Genomic DNA, 17686 nt, shown 5'->3' on the forward strand with positions numbered 1-17686 from the left:
TCTAAAACCTAAAAATACACGCATTAGTCAATAACTTTTGGTTGGAGTAGTCATCTTGTCTCCTTTCACTTGAAAATTATTTTTATTTAAAAATTTCACAAATTGTGGTCTAGGTTACTAATAACTTCGATATACGCACGAACTTGAGTGGGTTTAAGCATCAAACAATTATGGCCCCTTCCCCGGCATGCTGACATATGTATCTATGAGTGACTGTATCCGCTTGTTTACCACTACTACTCTCCACACCGAGTTTGGCCCCCTAAACAAAATTTTAGGAGTGCACACAAATCTTACTCAATTTCACTACGGAGCAGTGATAATCCAAGAAGTATAAACTATGTCTTTTCTATATGAAAGTAAAAAAAACTATGTCTTAACATTTTTCAATAAAAAAGAAAATCTTAACATTGCTAAATAGCATCTATACATATTTTCAAATAAACGGTTTACTCTGGAACTAGTACCCCTATTACACCCTTTTTGTTCTAAAATACCTGATTACACCCCTCTTTGGATGCAACCCCTCGTCGGCTCAACCCACTTTTAATGCAGTGTGCCCCGACACCTACTATGACCAAAATAACCTTCCTACCAAGTTTGTTTACTTTATTCTCACCCTTCTTCCGTGCTCCCTCCACTTTAAACTATCACCGTTCCAGGTAGTGACCATGGAAGAAGAAAAAGAATGACAGTCACTTTGGAGACTAAGAGAGTAACAACAAAAACTAGCTTGTTTAACAACATCAGTGAGTAATAAGTATGCAAAAAAAAAAAAAAAAAACTCATCCTATCTAGACATAAAACGGTTTAAATTTCTACATCGGGAATTTAATAGGAGCATTTCTAACGACAATCTTGAAGAAGCAATTCAAATCTAAAAACGGTTATGTAGTATTCAAGCAGTCTCCCCCTTGTGTGACTGTGGATCAAATCTAGTAAGCGGTTATGGAGTTTACTTACAATATTTATTTCTCATACCATCCTCGTTTTTTGTGTTTTTTTAGTTTAGTTTAAAGCAAGTTGCAGGCAGTATATGTTTCTTACGATAAACAACAAGGATTTCTAGAACTTAACTTATAAATCGGTCAGATTTTAATAGGCATAATTGGTGTTCAGTACATATATGTATGTCAGGTTTCACTACATCACCATATCGAAGTAGTTATTTCTTCGAAAAGAAACAAACTAGGGACTGGAAATAACAAAAACTCAAATTAGTCACACCAATTTGGGTTGGAGTTCGCATATGCCACTTATACTACATGTCCATACCAGAAAGTAAACAAGAGATGGAATTTAAAATGGAACAAACGATCGACCTAAAATAAGACCAAAACGAAATTCCTAATGCAATAAAATAGAAAAAAAACTTTTATAAGAAAAAAATAACTAGTACCAGTCCTTAAATTTCATAGAAATTTTCTAATCAAGCTTCAGTTACTACGGTTGTTGCCAGAAACTTCAGTTAAAGTGCATATGCGAGGGAAACAGACATCCTCATTTGTCACACATAAAGGTCCTGAGACGCCAGTTTGGATATTGTGTTCTTGCCAATAAGATTCCCACGTACGTTTCATGCTGACAAGTAAAACCAATCTCACACCATCGAAGAAAATGGGTTTAGTACGAACACTATCCTTATCCATCTCTATTTTTATCACATCCTTTTTCTTAAGTTTCCACTTGTTGTTTTCGTAATCATCGAGTGCCCAAATTAATATTTCATGTTCCGAGGTAACGTGTACAAGATTAACTTCATCTTCTACAACTCCAAACCAACTACGCCAATTTATTGGTGACAAAGTACTCAACTCCATTGCGAATACACTATTGGGTACTTCAATAAACCTGATATCTTCTTTAACCAAATTGAATGCAATAATTACTCTTCTAGTTAACCAATATATAATCCCTCGAAAGCTAGCAGGATTAGTTGCTAAACATACGGGCTCATAGTTAAAGCCATCTGCATAGATTGTCCTCGAATCCCTCTTGGAATCTCTCCAACACCCTGTCTCCGAATTATAAATCTTGATCTCAGTCATTGATTGTGTTGTAACCAGACAAACAACAGTGTAGTGGTGATCTGGAGAGGACTGAGTTGGGCTGAAGACCAACCCGGGCAAAAATTGTGGGCATGGAGATGGAATAAATTGTTTTTTCTTGGTTAAAGGGTTGAAAATGCAAATGCAACTTTTAAGGTTAATCAAAAGAAGACCATTACAACTAACTTCAATGAATCCAAAAACATCCTCAAATTCTTTAGGTAGGCCAAGAGAAATAGTGGTTTCACTAAGGAGATTGGGTGGAGAGCGATCGAAAGATAGCTGGGTGATACGTCCACAATTTGCAAAACACGAGAAATAACTAACAACATTTTGATTGGTTTGAAGACTAATATGCTTATTCAAAAAGAAAGGATCAGAGGCCAACGAGTACCATCTTTTGTTGACAACTTTCAATCTCCCTATAGTTTTAGCAGGCAGTCGTATTAGAATTTCACTAAGGAGATGATCATCAAGGTTGTTGTCCACGACGGTCGTTGCCATACATGAGGAATCTGCGCATACAAAAAGCTACAAACTTTAGAAACCATCTAACCGAATACTCGTCGACCAAAGGGAGACCAGAAACTAGCTAGCTGTTTTGGTCGACGAAACTAGCTAGCTGTGGGTAATTCGAAACAACGGGGAATTTCGGTATAACCCGATATTGTTTAACCAACAAACTTCGAAAGAAAAAAAAAAACACTACCTTGACCTTGTGAATGATGGTGAACTATGTTTAATTACTCAGAGAGTAAGTAGCTAAACACTTCCAAAATCTACTAGTAGTCGACTGGGTGAATCGACAATAGTTAGGGGTATTTGATATGATAATGAGGCATCAATAAGATGACAATAATGATGATGGTGGGGAGGAAATTTAAAATAACTAGTACTATGGATAGTCAATACAACTGGAATTGGTCCCAGAAAAATGTCCCAATTGATATGAAATACACGTGATTTGATAACAACTCCAACACAATCTAACCCTAGATTCATCAAATCCTTAAAAACCTGATTAGCAGATTCATCAAATCTTTAAAAACCTGATTAGCAGATTCATCATTCCACAGTTACACAGTATATATATATATATATATATATATATATAGAGAGAGAGAGAGAGAGAGAGAGTCAGGATTACCTATTTTACATTTGACGGTTCTGTTGTGTTTCAAGGTCATTCTGCCGTCGAATACTGATCCCGGCGATTTGGAGAAGATGACTGACTGGTAAAGGAGAGTGAATACAACTTCTTATTTATACAATGTTCCAAGCAATTTGGTTGATGCCCTCTAATCTGTAGCTGATTTTCTAGTCAGTCCTCATTGTGACCAATTCTTCCTCTTGGCCCCTCAGAGACCCTAACAGGTAAAAGAAAAGTCACGGCCACCTGAGTCCGTTGAAGTACCTGGACGCAAGACTTGATCTCGTGTTACTCCTACCCGACCCATTAGATTTCACTGGCCAAGCTCGAGTCCTGACTTTTCGTCGATCCTGAGCCATGCACAGGCCTAGTTATAGTGTTTTACCCACCCAACAGAACAACCCTTACAGTGTAATACCCACCTGATGAAGTAATCCAAACGTCATGAAGAATGTAAGTTGTGAGATAATAATTGTTCGTGTTGATTAACAATAACTACGATATGAAATTTAGGTCTTTCATCTACATGACTACACATAATATATAATATAAAAATTAAGAGTGTGCTCATTAGGCAGCAATCCTCGGTTGGAATGGTTACCAAATTAGTGTCCACTTTATAGGTCTCGGGTTCGAAATACAGATACTATACTATGTGTTCTCTGAAAAAAAAGTGCACTCGTTATCTTGTTCAATTCATCTGTGTTCTTTCTCAATGGGATTATTCTGTGTAGAAATTTAATCTTAAATTCTTTAGAAATCCAAGTCGAGGTCTTGGTTATCGGTAAGCGCAATTTACAGATGGGCTTTAGCGGGTCTTAAGGATTAGACAATCAAGAAAACCCTCCGGCCCGCTGACGCCCGTTTCCCGCCACTTGTGTGGACAAGGATTGTGGCCCCCAAACAAAATTTTGTGAAGAACACAAATTTTACTCAGTTATATTGGGCATTAATAATCTAAAAAGACTAAGTAAAAATTATGTCTTTAACATTTTTCACAAAAGAAGTACAAAATTTTAAAGATAAGTTGTGAGTTTTGTCAAGTTTTCACCAAAAAGGTAACCCCTTCGCCGGAATATTTAGAGAGAGAGATGAATTTTATATTTTTTGAAGGTCGTCGGCCGGACAATTTTCCGGCTGGCGACCTTCGTCGGAAAAGACATAATGAGGTGGAGAGAGAGGTTAGGTGGAGAGAGAGAGGTGAGGTGGAGAGAGAGAGAGGTGAGGTGGAGATAGAGAGGTGAGGTGGAAATAATTTTTTTAATATTTTATTTTGAAATTAGGAAGGGTAGTTACGCTATTTACATTAAAATAGGGAAGTCAAATTTGAAATTATGAAAAATAGGGGGCCAAAAAAGAAGTTGGTCACAAAGTAGGGGCCAAATAGGAAATAACTCTATTAGTTTCTTAGTTTGTCTTATAGGTTTATACTTGGATACTGTTACACAACTAACAGTTATAGGAATCGATAAATGAATTTTTTTCTCTTTTGGTTGTATAATTTCGGGTTTTCTACTTCCGTTTACTGTTCATGCATCTATCCAAGGGCGGAGCCAGGAATTGAAACTATACAGGACTAGCCTAAAATTTCTACAATTAAATTTTCTTTTACGGGAAATATATAATCGTCGAAAGTAACATGTAAAGACAGTTTTTGGTGTCAAAGTAAACTTTTGCATCATTACTGTCCCAAACTACATATGCAATTAGCTAAATCAAAGTTTAATGGTGCTTAACCCCACATTGCTTAGGGTGACCTCCAAAACTTAGCAACGACACCCTTGTCTTACATATAGGCTAGGCCTTTTGGGTGGATTTAGCTCCTAGATTGCTCTTGTGGTGAACCCTACGGTGGTCTAATAAAGGACCGTGCCAAGGAAAACCTTGCCTTCATAAGCCTGTGGGGTGCATAAACAAGAACCCATATGGGACGGGTACTATTACATCACGAATCCTTCTCTCCTGGACACGGATGGAGCGCAAACAAAATACAATTCAAGTTATCAGTTTGTGCTCATAAATGTGCTTATTTTATGAAAACGAAACAGGATTGGGTGTTCCAAGATGTGAAATGGCAGGTCTAGCAAACAAGGGTATTGAAGATTTGAACTCCAGTTAGCAGTTCTAAGGTCTCAGAGTGCAATTTGAAGTAGTATACTAGGTTATTTTAAGTATTCAAATGAGTTCCTAAGTAAACAACAAAATCAAGCAATAACAGATCAAAATTGAAGTAAAAAACCAAAGATAATGAGACTAAAGAACACATACGCTTTGGTTCCAGCAGAAACATGATCGAACTAAACCACACAACTTAGTAGTCGATCCCCATGAAATCACAACCAGGATCGACACTTCCGTAGTATCAAATTTGAGTTCAAATAATTACTCTGGAACAGGAAAGATTGAAGAATTTGGTGCTCTCGGTTCCTATATTACTGGTTATTTGAATTCCAAAAGAGGAATTCTTGTAGCTACTGATGTTTATGGTAAATACCCAACTTAGATTTCTTGTCTCATTCACTGATTTATGGTACTAACTTGGTTCTTTCAAACTGTACACAATTATTAGGGCAAAAGAACAAATTGACAAGTTCAAGAACAAATTGTACACAATTATTAGAGAAAAATGAACAAATTAACAAGTACAAGAACAAATTGTACACAATTATTAGGGCAAAATGACCAAATTGACAAGTATAAGAAAAAATTGTTCACAATTATTAGGGAAAATGAAAATTATAGGCATAATAATGCTTAAAGAAACACTACTTATTTTAGTTACCTAGACTGTGACGCCCCGTGTCCCAAAATAGACACGACCACGCCCCGACAATTCACAGACGAGACTAAAATCCGATAGAGTCTCCTCTATAAATCGAACCGGTCGCACCTGTAAACCTGTCATGCAAACCATACATTTGCATATACAAGAATAAACTATAAAGCAGAAGCTAAACAAACTAAACTCAGTTTCGAGTCGAAACCCGAACCATAAAAAGAACTATAAAAACCTCTTACACATCGATACAACTTATAAACAGATCTAAGTGTTATATATATACATATTAGAGTTCAGTTCTGGAATAACTTCATAACTTTAAAATAATGGAAAGCCAATAAACGAAAACCAAAGAAAACGACGCGACACCTCTAGCCTCGTTAGACAAGATCATCGGTTGGAATACAACTCCGCCTCGAGGCTACGACAAAGCACCTGCACACTAACAACTTGTAGGGGGTCAGAATACTCACCGACACGAGTTATTCTGATAGAAGACCAATCCAAAACCCATCACGTTTTCAAAGGTTCATTTAATAAGTTGTAAACATCATGACAAAACGAGTTATCAAACCAGTTACTGTATATACTATATACAAAACGTTTTCCTTAATCTAGCAAGCAATAGCAGTGATTAGCTGCCCACCCATGGTGCACTCCCAATAAGAGGAGAGTTCCTCAGGAGAACCTAGAGTGCGTTAGATAGTACCAGCCCATTTAGGCACTAGCTAATGCACTACGTCTCTTCGAGAAAGAGACTTACCCTAGCCGGTAAGCCCCTCTCCCACTAAGGGACTCCAAAATCATTGAAGAGTTTACCTCATGATACATATATACCTTAAGTATCTAAATACGTTTTTGATCACCGAGTTCAAATAAGAGAGTCGTCCCCCAATACCCATGGAAGGACCTGAACCTCATTCTCTTCGGTACCCTGTCATGCATCTAATGCAATCTTTCAAAATCAGTTACGTTCATATCTCAAAATCAATATTCTCATTCAATCTCGAAACCCATTTTCTCATTCAAATCATTATGTTATCAAACACGGAAGTGAAACAACCAAGAGTCATATCGCCACAAAGCAGAGGGATTCCCAATCAATGTCACCTCTCAGGCGAGCGGTCAGGGTGTACGGCCCTGAGCCTCGAGCTGGAGGCACGAGCACCAATGGCCAGCAAGTGAAGCACTCTACTCCCACAGGTCTCATGACTAGTGTCGCCCACCGTGTCCACATGTCTAACTACCCTCAATGGCTACGTGCCCGTAGGTTGACATAATCCGCAGTCGGGTACATACAAGAAAATCCCAGTAGTTCACAATGATCGTAAAATCAGTTCGAAACCATTTCTCATATCGCATCAATATTTCAAGCATATTTCAGTTCATCACATAAATCGAGTTTCATGCTACCTAAACTCTTGTTATAATGGCGCATATATTACTGTAGAACCTAACACATTTCATTATCTATAAAACCATGTTGGATAAAGGATTCAGAGCCCCTACCTCAGTCCTTACTCACCAAAGACCTCCCGCCTACCAGACGAACTAATTCCTCCTCATTCGCATACTCTGGGATAAGGAAGAATAACCAAAAATCGAATAGAAAGATTAGGTTCTAAACGAAGAACCTTCCACGACAAAAACAATAAATAAAAGAAAACAACGAAAACTTGAAACATAAAAACAATCCGTAGTTGGAAGACTTCAAATAATTGATTCGATCTCTAACTTTCATAGGCATGTCCACTGGATACCTGAAATGCATACAACCCGACTAACCGACTTCCCATAAACTCTATTTTCATTTTAGAGTCTTCATAAGCTGACAAATCACATAATGAACTCCATACTATAAATCTATAGCTGAAAGTGTCCATTCACGTGAAATATGACAAAATTCGGATAACTATTTCTATTCCAATTCATTCTCAAAACTAGTCCAAATATGAAATTCGAGCCGTAAAAAATTCGGCAGCACCCCGTCTATATATGGTCACCCCAAAATAGTCCATAACATTCTAAACATGATCTTGAACATAAACCATTAGAAGAAATCGAATAATAATCGTCTAAATAGCTCCAAATTTCGATCCCAAATGAAACTAGTACAACTATACAGTATTCGAATTAGCTATCCTAAAACCATCAAATTTGGACGAAATTGAAAATTCTAAACGGATAGATATGTAGAACAAGTCGAATGGGATTACCTGGAACAAGTTTCACGGAATTCCAACCAACCATCGCGAGGAAATCGACGAAGGAAAATTGGATCACTTCACGACCAATTTGTTCTCTCGGCTGAATAACTTTCAATTTGATTTTGGGATAAATGGAAATATATATACAAGGTGGGGTCCACGTTTAATATAATAAAGAGGGGTTGGGCCATTGGTCCAAAAAGGGGGCCAAAATGAAAATTCCACCCAAAGTTGCCTAAAAATGAAAGGGAGGTCCAATGTGTCAGTTTGGGGGGTCAAAATTACGTAAAGGGCCCTTAGAAAATAAAGTATTTACCGTTCATGCCATCGGAAATTACAAAATTGCCATCGAAAATTCTCGGGAAACGATTTTTTTTTTCAGAAAAATAATCTGACAACCCGTCCATCAGAATCTGTACTGTTCAGAAAATTACAGAACAACCACCGAAAAATTCCCGATAAACGAAATTTTTTTCGGGAAATTATTTTATTTACTGGAAATTTTTTTCTGTACTAGACATTTTTGCTGGGCGGGAATTTGAAATTTCGTAAAAAAATTTGAAAATTTGGGCGGGAATTTGAAATTTCGTTTGAAAATTTCAAAACTTCGAAAAAAAAAATTTGTGACCGGGAAATTATTTTATTTACTGGAAATTTTTTTCTGTAGTAGACACTTTTGCTGGGCGGGAATTTAAAATTTTCAAAAAAATTTGAAAATTTGCCCGGGAATTTAAATTTTCGTTTGAAAATTTCGAAAATTTCAAAATTTTGGAATAAAGATTTCGTTTGAAAATTTCAAAAAAAGTTTGAAAATTGGAATTTTTGGTGTACGGGAAATTATTTTATTTACCGGGAAGAGATGGTTTGCTGAGCGGGAATTTGAAATTTCGTTTCAAATTTTCAAAAAATTTTGAAACTTTGAATTTTTCGTGTACTGGTAAATTATTTTATTTACCAGACATTTTTTTTTGGGTTAATTCCGTTTTGGCCCCTGATTTGTGACCAACTGGCCGTTTTGGCCCCTATAAGTGTCCGGCAGTTCGTTTTAGCCCCAAGGGCTAAATTTTTGACGAAATTATCCTCGGGGGCCAAAACAGAATTATTTGTGAAAAAGGTTAAAAACAAAAAAAAAAACCACATCACACCTTTCTTTATCATCCACCTCATCTTATCACTCCTCCACCACACCACCTCCTCTCCACCTCACCCTTCTTCTCCGGCGGAGTGTTGCCGGCCGGAATAAAAAATTCCGGCCGGCCACTTTATTAAAAAAAAAAAAAAAATTCTCTCTCTTCTTCTTCCTTTCTCTCTCTTCTTCCTCCTTTCTCTCTCTCTCTTCTTCCTCCTTTCTCTCTCTCCTCTTCTCTCTCCCTCCTCTCTTTATATCTCCCAATTTCCGGCGAAGGTTTACCTTCGCCGGAATAGAGAGATATAAAGAGAGGAGGGAGAGAGAAGAGGAGGGAGAGAGAAGAGGAGAGAGAGAAAGGAGGAAGAAGAGAGAGAGAGAGAAAGGAGGAAGAAGAGAGAGAAAGGAAGAAGAAGAGAGAGAAATTTTTTTTTTTTAAAAAGTGGCCGGCCGGAATTTTTTATTCCGGCCGGCAACATCCTGCCGGAGAAGAAGGGTGAGGTGGAGAGGAGGTGGTGTGGTGGAGGAGAGATTAGATGAGGTGGACAAAACAAAAAGAAAAAATAAAAATTACAGAAATGCCACCGGGGTAGAATTGGGAGGTTGGATAAAATTTGGGGCCAAATAGGAAATTTTTGGGGCCAAAACGAACTGCCGGACACTTATGGGGGCTAAAACGGCCAGTTGGTCACAAATCGGGGGCCAAAACGGAATTAACCCTTTTTTTTTTCCAGGAAAACGTCAGCATGTCCCGTCCAAGGGCAAGAGGGGAATAAAAAAAAACTGACATTTGAACCTGCAACTAATTTTTGGGCAAGAGTGGATTTTTTTTTGTTTACCCCCCAGATTTTGGACTGTTGACTCAAAAATCCTATAATAAAACCCATTCATTCCCTAAATCACACGTCACAAACGCATGCACGGTGAAAGGATGAAAGCAGATGGTACGCCACGTGTCATTTTTCTAAATGCCATGTGAACTAATTTGCTTTAAGTCCTACATTAACATATATCTCATAAATAAGTCCTTCCATATTCATCTCCAACTTAATCCAACTCCCAAAAGTTGCACTGGTTGCTAATTTAACCCCTCTTTTGACTTGACCCAACTGTCTAATAGTCCTTCAATTAACCTTGAAAACATGGGATATTACATAGACAGTAGATATCCAAGCATAAATCCCTTGATTAGTTGATTAGTTGTTTTTGTTTACGAGGAACCCTAGATTTCACTTTGAAGTGTGAATCTTCAATTTATATATGCACTAGAAAGAGATGATGATGTTAGAAAAGCTGAGAAGGAGAAACTAATGAAGATCTCTAATTATTCATGGTTTCATCTCTCTCTTGAATTCCTCCCGGTTGTAGTCCAGGCTCTTTCTCTCTCTAGTTCTTCGGTTCTTCCTTGTCAAAGTAAAAGAAAAGGAAAGACCCCTCGCTGTTCTTACTGAAATAACCCTACCCAAGTGAAAATATTTCAGAACTACCCCTGACTGTAGCCAGGGATAGTCTGCTCGTGCCTCCGCCCTTGCATCTATCTATACGATTTGAAACAAGGCCGAAGTTATCATTTCTTTTAATTGAGAAAGTTAAAGACGAATTTCAAAAAAAAAAAAAAAGTTAAAGACAAAGGTTTGTTTTGTTTGATAGTGTGTTTGGAGCGTAGAATTAGAAATTTCTATAGAGCAAGACTGGTTTATTTTAGGAAATTTTAAATGTTACAAATTATCATATTCATTTCATGTATCATCAAACCTTTGTGTAGTTAGACATTCAAACATGTTTATTTGGAGTAACATGTACTAATGTACCTTTTGGCGATTTCTATTTGTCCATGTTCCATAAGTTTAATCAACCTTACGAGGTTAAAACTTTAGGTGACAATTATAATTTTTAGCGATAATCATTATTGTTGCTACTATCTCATTATGTGATAAGTTTTGCAAATACGATGTGTTCACAAATGATGTCTTTGTAGTTAAGAACTGATGTAATAATCTTACATACCCATGGCTTGGGTTTAGTAATCCCAGTGGCACAAACTGTTACATTGTGCCCTTATTTGGTTCCAAGCAGTGATCCAACTTGGCTTAGTTTTTAGTATAAAGTTTCTTTTTCTTTTGGAAGTCAACTACGATCTACGTATGTCGTTACATTTGGCATTGATACGTCAAAGATGTGATACGCTCAATAACTGCCCACTCAAACTGAAACAAGACCGGGCCTGTAGCCCAACAAGACAATGGCCTAAAACCCAACTACATTATTTACACCTTAATAATCCCAAATCAAATAACCAAAGATTCCACCTTCTGGGATTCGAACCTGAGACCTCCAGGGTTTTCTGGAGTTTATGTCAACACCTTGGAACCCTTGGGCTACCAACGGTTGACGTTTTTAGTATAAAGTTGCTTCAGGTTCTGGAGAGTGTTTTTGTTGTTGCTGCTATAGAGCTTACAACTGTTGGAAAAGATGAAGCTACTATGAGGGCGTTGACAACGTTTTGGTAACTGACGAGACCTTTTGAGTGAGCTCGTTGAGTCTGTACAGAACAACATCATGTACCTGTTGGGTTTGGGCGTCAGTGCGTCACAAACACGACTTACTTTAGAGGCCCGCAGATCACTTGAAGCCTCTTTTAGAAAAAGAAAAAAAACCTTTCAATACACTCAAATCTAACAATGAATTATAAATATTAGCTCCAATATTTTACAGTGGCGTATGCCACTTATACTGCTGCCCAATCCAATAAAATAGAAAAACACTTCTATTAAAAAAAAGTTTATAACTACTCAGGGTCCTTCATTGAAAATTTCTAATCAAGTTCAGTGCTGTGGTTGTTGCTGAAAACTTCAGTTAGAGTGCATATATGAGGGAAACATGATATCGCTCCTGTAGGGCATAAAGGTCCTGAAGCACCAGTTTGGATATCGTGTTCTTGCCAATAAGATTTCCATTCATTACCCTTGTCGCTGTCATAGACGTGTAAAATCAATCTCGCACCATCGAAGAAAATGGGTTTATTATCAAGCTGATCCTTCTCTCTTTTTATCACATCCTTTTTCTTAAGTTTCCACTTGTTGTTTTCATAATCATGTTGTACCCAAATTAATATTTCTTTTTCATCGGTAACCAGTACAAGATTAACTTCATCTTCCACAACTTCAAACCGATAACTTCCCCACCAACAATAATAATTAGGTTCACTTACCATTTCATATATTCTCTTGGGTACTTCAATCAACCTACTCTCTTCTTTATCCAAATTAAATGCAATAATATCTCCCTTGCGATTTAACCAATGTATAATACCTCGAAAGTGAACAGGATTAGATAATAAAAATAGGTCTAAGCCATTATCATAGCTTATCCATGTGTTCTTCTTAGAATCTCTCCAACACCCCTTTTCCTGATTGAAAATCTTAAATTTAATCGTTGTCTCGGACTTGAACAAGCAAACGACATTGTAGTGGTTATAGTAATACGGAGAGGAGGATGTTGGCCCAAAGACTAACCCAAACCAACCACGAAACAGTTCGGAAGGAATTTGAATAACCTGTTTTTTCTTGGTTAAAGGGTTGAAAATGCAAATGCAAGTACTAAACTGAACCAAAAGAAGACCGTGACAACTAGCTTCAATGATTTCCCAAGTATTCCGAAACTTTTGAGATGGGTCAATAAAAATGGTGGTTTCACTAAGGAGACCTGGTGAAGATCTATCAAAAGATAGTAGATTGATACTTCCACCAATTAAGCGCCAGATAAAACTAGAAGCATTTCGATTGGTTTGAAGACTAGTATGTTTGTTAACAAAAAAAGGGTCAGAGATTAAGGAATACCATCTTTTGTTGATAACTTTCAATCTCCCTAGGGTTTTAGCAGGCAGTCGTATTAGAATTTCACTGAGGATATTGTCATCAAGGTTGTCGTTCACTACGGTCGTCGGCATATCTGCACACAAAGAGGATACGAAAAGCGGGAAATTTAGAAACCATCTAATCGGATACTAGTCGATCATTAGGAGACCAGAAACTAGCTAGCTCTGGGTAATCAGAAGCCATGTGGGATTAAATTAATAAACTTTAACTAAAATAAATACTACCTTTACCTTGTCAATAATGGAGGTTAATTAATTACTCAGGGCTTCCCAAATCGACAATTAGCAAGTAATTAGGGGGTATTTAATATGATTATTAATAAGATTGAGGATAACAATTGGCTTGACGAGATGATACGAAACAAACGTGATTTTATAAGAAATTTAACCCTAAACAAATTCTAATTTATCAAATATATTTAAAACTTGGTTCCGGATTCATCATTCCGCAAAACCTAGATAGAGAGTCGGGATTACCTATTTTGGGCTTGACGGTTGTTTTGTGTTTCGAGGTCAGTCCGCCGTCGAATACTGATCCCGGCGACTTGGAGATATTACTGACTGGTAAAGGAGATACCGGAGGAGACGGAAAAGGAAGGTCAACCTCTTTTTTATAGTACAAAGCTTTAAACCCCTCTAACCTGTTGGCGATTTTCTTGGCGGTCCTATAATGGGCCAATTCTTCGTTTTGGCCCCTAAGAGGTGGGTCTGTCATCCAAGTGGGTAAAAACCCGACATCCAATACGGTCACCCCGAGACCCGAGTCTTTTCAATCTCTGGACGCGAAACCTGGTATCGGGTGAGACCTACCCATCCGTTAGATTGCACTGGGTCAGCTCGGTCAATTTCTTTACCTGACATTTTGCCAAGTCCTAGCCCTATTATAGAGGACTCAATGGGTTGCTCGTGTACCTGTCTAGTTAGTGTTATACCTGTCCGACAGAGCAACCCGAAGTAACCCGAACATGTTAGAAGTATCAAGTATGGAAGCAGTGGGTTGCTCGTATACCTGCCTAGTTAGTGTTATACATGCACGACAGAACAACCCGAAGTAACCCAAACATGTTAGAAGTGTCAAGTATGTAAGCAGTCGTAAAAGAAACTGCTAGGTCTAATTAACAATAGACATAAAACCCCAACAGTTGATAGCCCAAGTGGTCCCAAGGTGTTGACATAAACTCCAGAAAGTCCTGGAGGTCCCCGATTTGAATCCCATAGAAGGTGGAATCTTTAGTTTATTTGAATTGTGATTATTAGGGTAAAAATAATGTAGTTGGGCTTTAGGTCATTGTCTTGTTGGGCTATAGGCCTGGTCTTGTTAAAATTTGAGTGGGTAGTTATCGACCTTAGCACATCTTTGGTGTATTAATGTCAAATGTAACGACTAACGTAGATCGTAGTCGACTTCCAAAAAAAAACAATAAGACATGAAATTCAGAGCGCTCATCTACACCCAATACAAAAAGTGTAATCTCAAAAGTACACCCATTTTCATTTTCACTTAGAAATTTAAGTAGGACGAGAAGAGAGGGAGGCTACCTATCTTTCTTGTTCATTTCTATCTTACTTTCGTTTTCCCTATTAACTAATAGAGGGCTAGTTCAACAACAAAAAAAAAACTAATATATAGAGGGCATAAAAAAGGGGAGAGATTTATATTCTTGTTCATCATCTTGCCTTCTTGTCTATGAAGTAACTTTTATTTCGAAATCTCGCTACAATATTTTAAAAAATTTGGATTTTGGTTTCGATAAGCCCGATTTATAGACATGCTTGAGTGAGATTTAAGCATTAAACAATAAAGAAAAACCCTTGGCCCGCTGACATATGTATTTGTCCGTATTTGTATCCACTCGCCATTGGTATGGACTTTGGACTCCGATTTTGGTCCCAAACAAAAATTTGTGACTGAGACACAAGTTTTACTCGGTTTTACTATTGGGGGCATTAATATCCTAAAAATTAACTCAAATGTAAAAAAAAAACTATGTCTGACGTTTTTTCAAATCAGTAGATATGTAGTTTTCAGCTATTTCTCCATCTTATATGATCGAGTCTCCTCTCTAGTAATCGATTATGGAGTCTCTCTCTCTCTCTCTCTCTCTCTCTTCCGTCAGTGTGTTAGTGGGAGAACATTACACGCTTTGAGGTTTCGTAACAAATTTGTGACCGAGACAACCTAAGGATTGGAAATAACAAAAACTACATCAACGTATAACAAAGGAGTCGTACCATTGTGGTTGGAGTTTGAAATGCTTTCCATTCTGCACGAATATAACTTCCCGATATCATGAAGTTAGACAACTGTGGGTACCTGATTTTCGAGATGGTCACAAATTGGGAACCAAACTGGAATTAACCTTACTTTAAAAGCCATAGAAATCTTTTATAAGGGCAGTTTGGATATAAGATGCCCCTTAAACACATTAAAAAACATATGTATTCTGATTAAAAAACGCAATGGATTATAAATATTAGCTCAAAAATTAACAGTTGCATACGCCACTAATACTACCTGTCAAATGCAATATAATAGAAAATTATTTTTCTAATAAAGAATAATGACCAAAGGTCCCTAAATTTCACATAAAATTTTCTAATCAAGCTTCAGTTGTTGTCAGAAACTTCAGTTAGAGTGCATATTTGAGGGAAACACAATGTCACATTTGAAGAACATAAAGGTCCTGAAACACCAGTTTGGATATTGTGTTCTTGCCAGTAAGATCCCCATGTATCAATCTTGTTGAAGCTATGGACATTTAAAACCGATCTCACACCATCGAAGAAAATGGGTTTAGCATAAACTATACGCCTATCCATCTCTCTTTTTACCACACTCTTTCTCTTGAATTTCCACTTGTTGTTTTCATAATCATGGAGTACCCAAATTTCCATTTCAAGTTCTTCGTTAGTCACTACAATATTAAGTTCATCTTCGACAACTCCAAACCAAGTACGCCAAAGTATTGGTGTAAACCATCTTGACTCCATTTCAAATATACTCTTGGGTATTTCAATAAACCTGATCTCTTCTTTATCCAAATTGAATGCAATAATAATTCCCTCTCTAGTTAACCAATGTATAATTCCTCGAACACAAACAGGATTAGATACTTTTAGTTCCGAGTCCTTGCTGAATTCATTATCAGAGGTTGTAATCGTAGCCTTCTTGGAATCTCTCCAAAACCCTGTCTCCGGATTGAAAACCTTGAACTCAACCATTTCCTTTGATCCAAGCAAGCATACTACATTGTAGTGATTGTAGTTATACGGGGAGGAGGAAGTTGGCCTGAAGACTAATCCATAGTTATGAGAGAAACTTGTGCAAGAAACACAAAAAAGAGACGAAATAAGTTGTTTTTTCTTGGTTAAAGGGTTGAAAATGCAAATGTAGCTTCCAAGCCTAACCAAAAGAAGACCATGACAACTAGCTTCAATTAATCCAGAACTATTGTCAAATTTTTTGGGTAGGTCAAGAGAAATGGTGGTTTCACTGAGGAGATTGCTTGAAGAGTTATCAAAAGATAGTAGATAGATACTTCCACGAGTTGACAAGCGCGAGAAATAACTACAAGCATTTCGATCGGTTTGACGACTAATGTGTTCATTTACAAATAACGGATCAGAGATGAACGAGTACCATCTTTTGTTGATAGCTTTCAATCTCGCTACTGTTTTTGCAGGCAGTCGTATTAGAATTTCACCAAAAATATTGTTATCAAGGTTGTTGTTCACAACGGTCGGTGGCATACAAGAGGAATCTGCAGACAAATAAGATACAAAAAGCGAGAAACTTACAAACGATCAAACCAAACTAGTCAATCAAAAGGAGACCAGAAACTAGCTAGCTTAGGGCAATCGAAAGTAATGGGAATCAATCGGAACATCGATGGTGTTACAGTATATAAGAAAAACATAAAGATAAAGTTTTTTAAGATCATCTCTTGAAACAAAGGATTGCCCCAGAACCTAAAAACAAACCCTAATTGAGTATTACTCTAACAAATGTTATTTCAGAACAATTCCAATAGGAGTATAATTTAACCCTAAATCAGTTGAGAATTTATCAAATCTCTAACCTAAATGACCCTATTCGTTCTAAAACAAAATCTAGAGAGAGTTATAATTACCTGTTTTGCTTTTCATGGTCGTCCTGCTTTCGTAACCAGTCCTGCGTTTCAAGATTATTCTGCCGTCGAACACTTACGAAGGTGATTGGTGATACCGGAGAAGATGAAGGGCGTCAAGATGAAGGCGGGCAAAAGAGAAGGATATCAGAGAGGAGGGTAAAAGGGCAAGTTGATTTCAAATTCTGTTTTCAGTAAAACCTAGGTTTAATTCCTATCTCACCTCACTCCTTGTTTATAATCAATATCCATCGTCGGTCCCCAACTGTTTTTTCAATTTTGGCCTCTGTACTGATGGTTGTGTTCAAGTTGTATTAGAGCAAAATTTGGGAGCCCCCAGCCCACGGAGTCCAACCCGGGAGCCCCGGGGCT

General features: G+C 37.4%; 2 protein-coding genes across 3 annotated transcripts; both read right to left on the bottom strand.

The window, feature by feature from the left end:
* Positions 1–1099: 1099 nt before the first annotated feature.
* Positions 1100–3279, bottom strand: LOC147550834 (F-box protein At1g20360-like). Of its 2 annotated transcripts, none has more exons than XM_086671005.1 (2): positions 3196–3279; positions 1100–2563 (listed from the first exon to the last, which is right to left on the bottom strand). In XM_086671005.1, exons 1-2 carry the CDS (start codon positions 3233–3235, stop codon positions 1437–1439), a joined length of 1167 nt encoding a protein of 388 aa, XP_086527131.1. In that variant the 5' UTR covers positions 3236–3279; the 3' UTR covers positions 1100–1436. The 2 variants fall into 2 exon arrangements, with proteins under 2 accessions (XP_086527131.1, XP_086527132.1); XM_086671006.1 differs by lacking the exon at positions 3196–3279 and adding an exon at positions 2758–3122.
* An 8695-nt stretch (positions 3280–11974) lies between these two features.
* LOC147550835 (uncharacterized) lies at positions 11975–17575 on the bottom strand. Its single transcript, XM_086668505.1, has 4 exons — positions 17318–17575; positions 15797–16948; positions 13665–13895; positions 11975–13261 (listed from the first exon to the last, which is right to left on the bottom strand). The coding sequence occupies exons 1-4, from the start codon at positions 17331–17333 to the stop codon at positions 12126–12128; spliced, it is 2535 nt and encodes an 844-aa protein (XP_086524631.1). The 5' UTR covers positions 17334–17575; the 3' UTR covers positions 11975–12125.
* Positions 17576–17686: the final 111 nt, after the last annotated feature.

Source organism: Eschscholzia californica, unplaced genomic scaffold, assembly GCF_041429995.1.
Source record: "Eschscholzia californica isolate CP2 unplaced genomic scaffold, dmEscCali1.0.p SCAF_3, whole genome shotgun sequence".
NCBI classification, from domain to species: Eukaryota; Viridiplantae; Streptophyta; class Magnoliopsida; order Ranunculales; family Papaveraceae; genus Eschscholzia; species Eschscholzia californica.

Coding starts and splice junctions, on each gene's coding strand:
- LOC147550835 (XM_086668505.1), bottom strand. Junction 13,896..15,796: donor TGAAGTTTCTGACAACAACT/GAAGCTTGATTA, acceptor CTTGGATGACAG/ACCCACCTCTTAGGGGCCAA. Junction 13,262..13,664: donor AACCGTCAAGCCCAAAATAG/GTAATCCCGACT, acceptor CTTTGTGTGCAG/ATATGCCGACGACCGTAGTG.
- LOC147550834 (XM_086671005.1), bottom strand. CDS start 3,235: ATGACCTTGAAACACAACAGAACCGTCAAATGTAAAATAG. Junction 2,564..3,195: donor AACCGTCAAATGTAAAATAG/GTAATCCTGACT, acceptor TTGTATGCGCAG/ATTCCTCATGTATGGCAACG.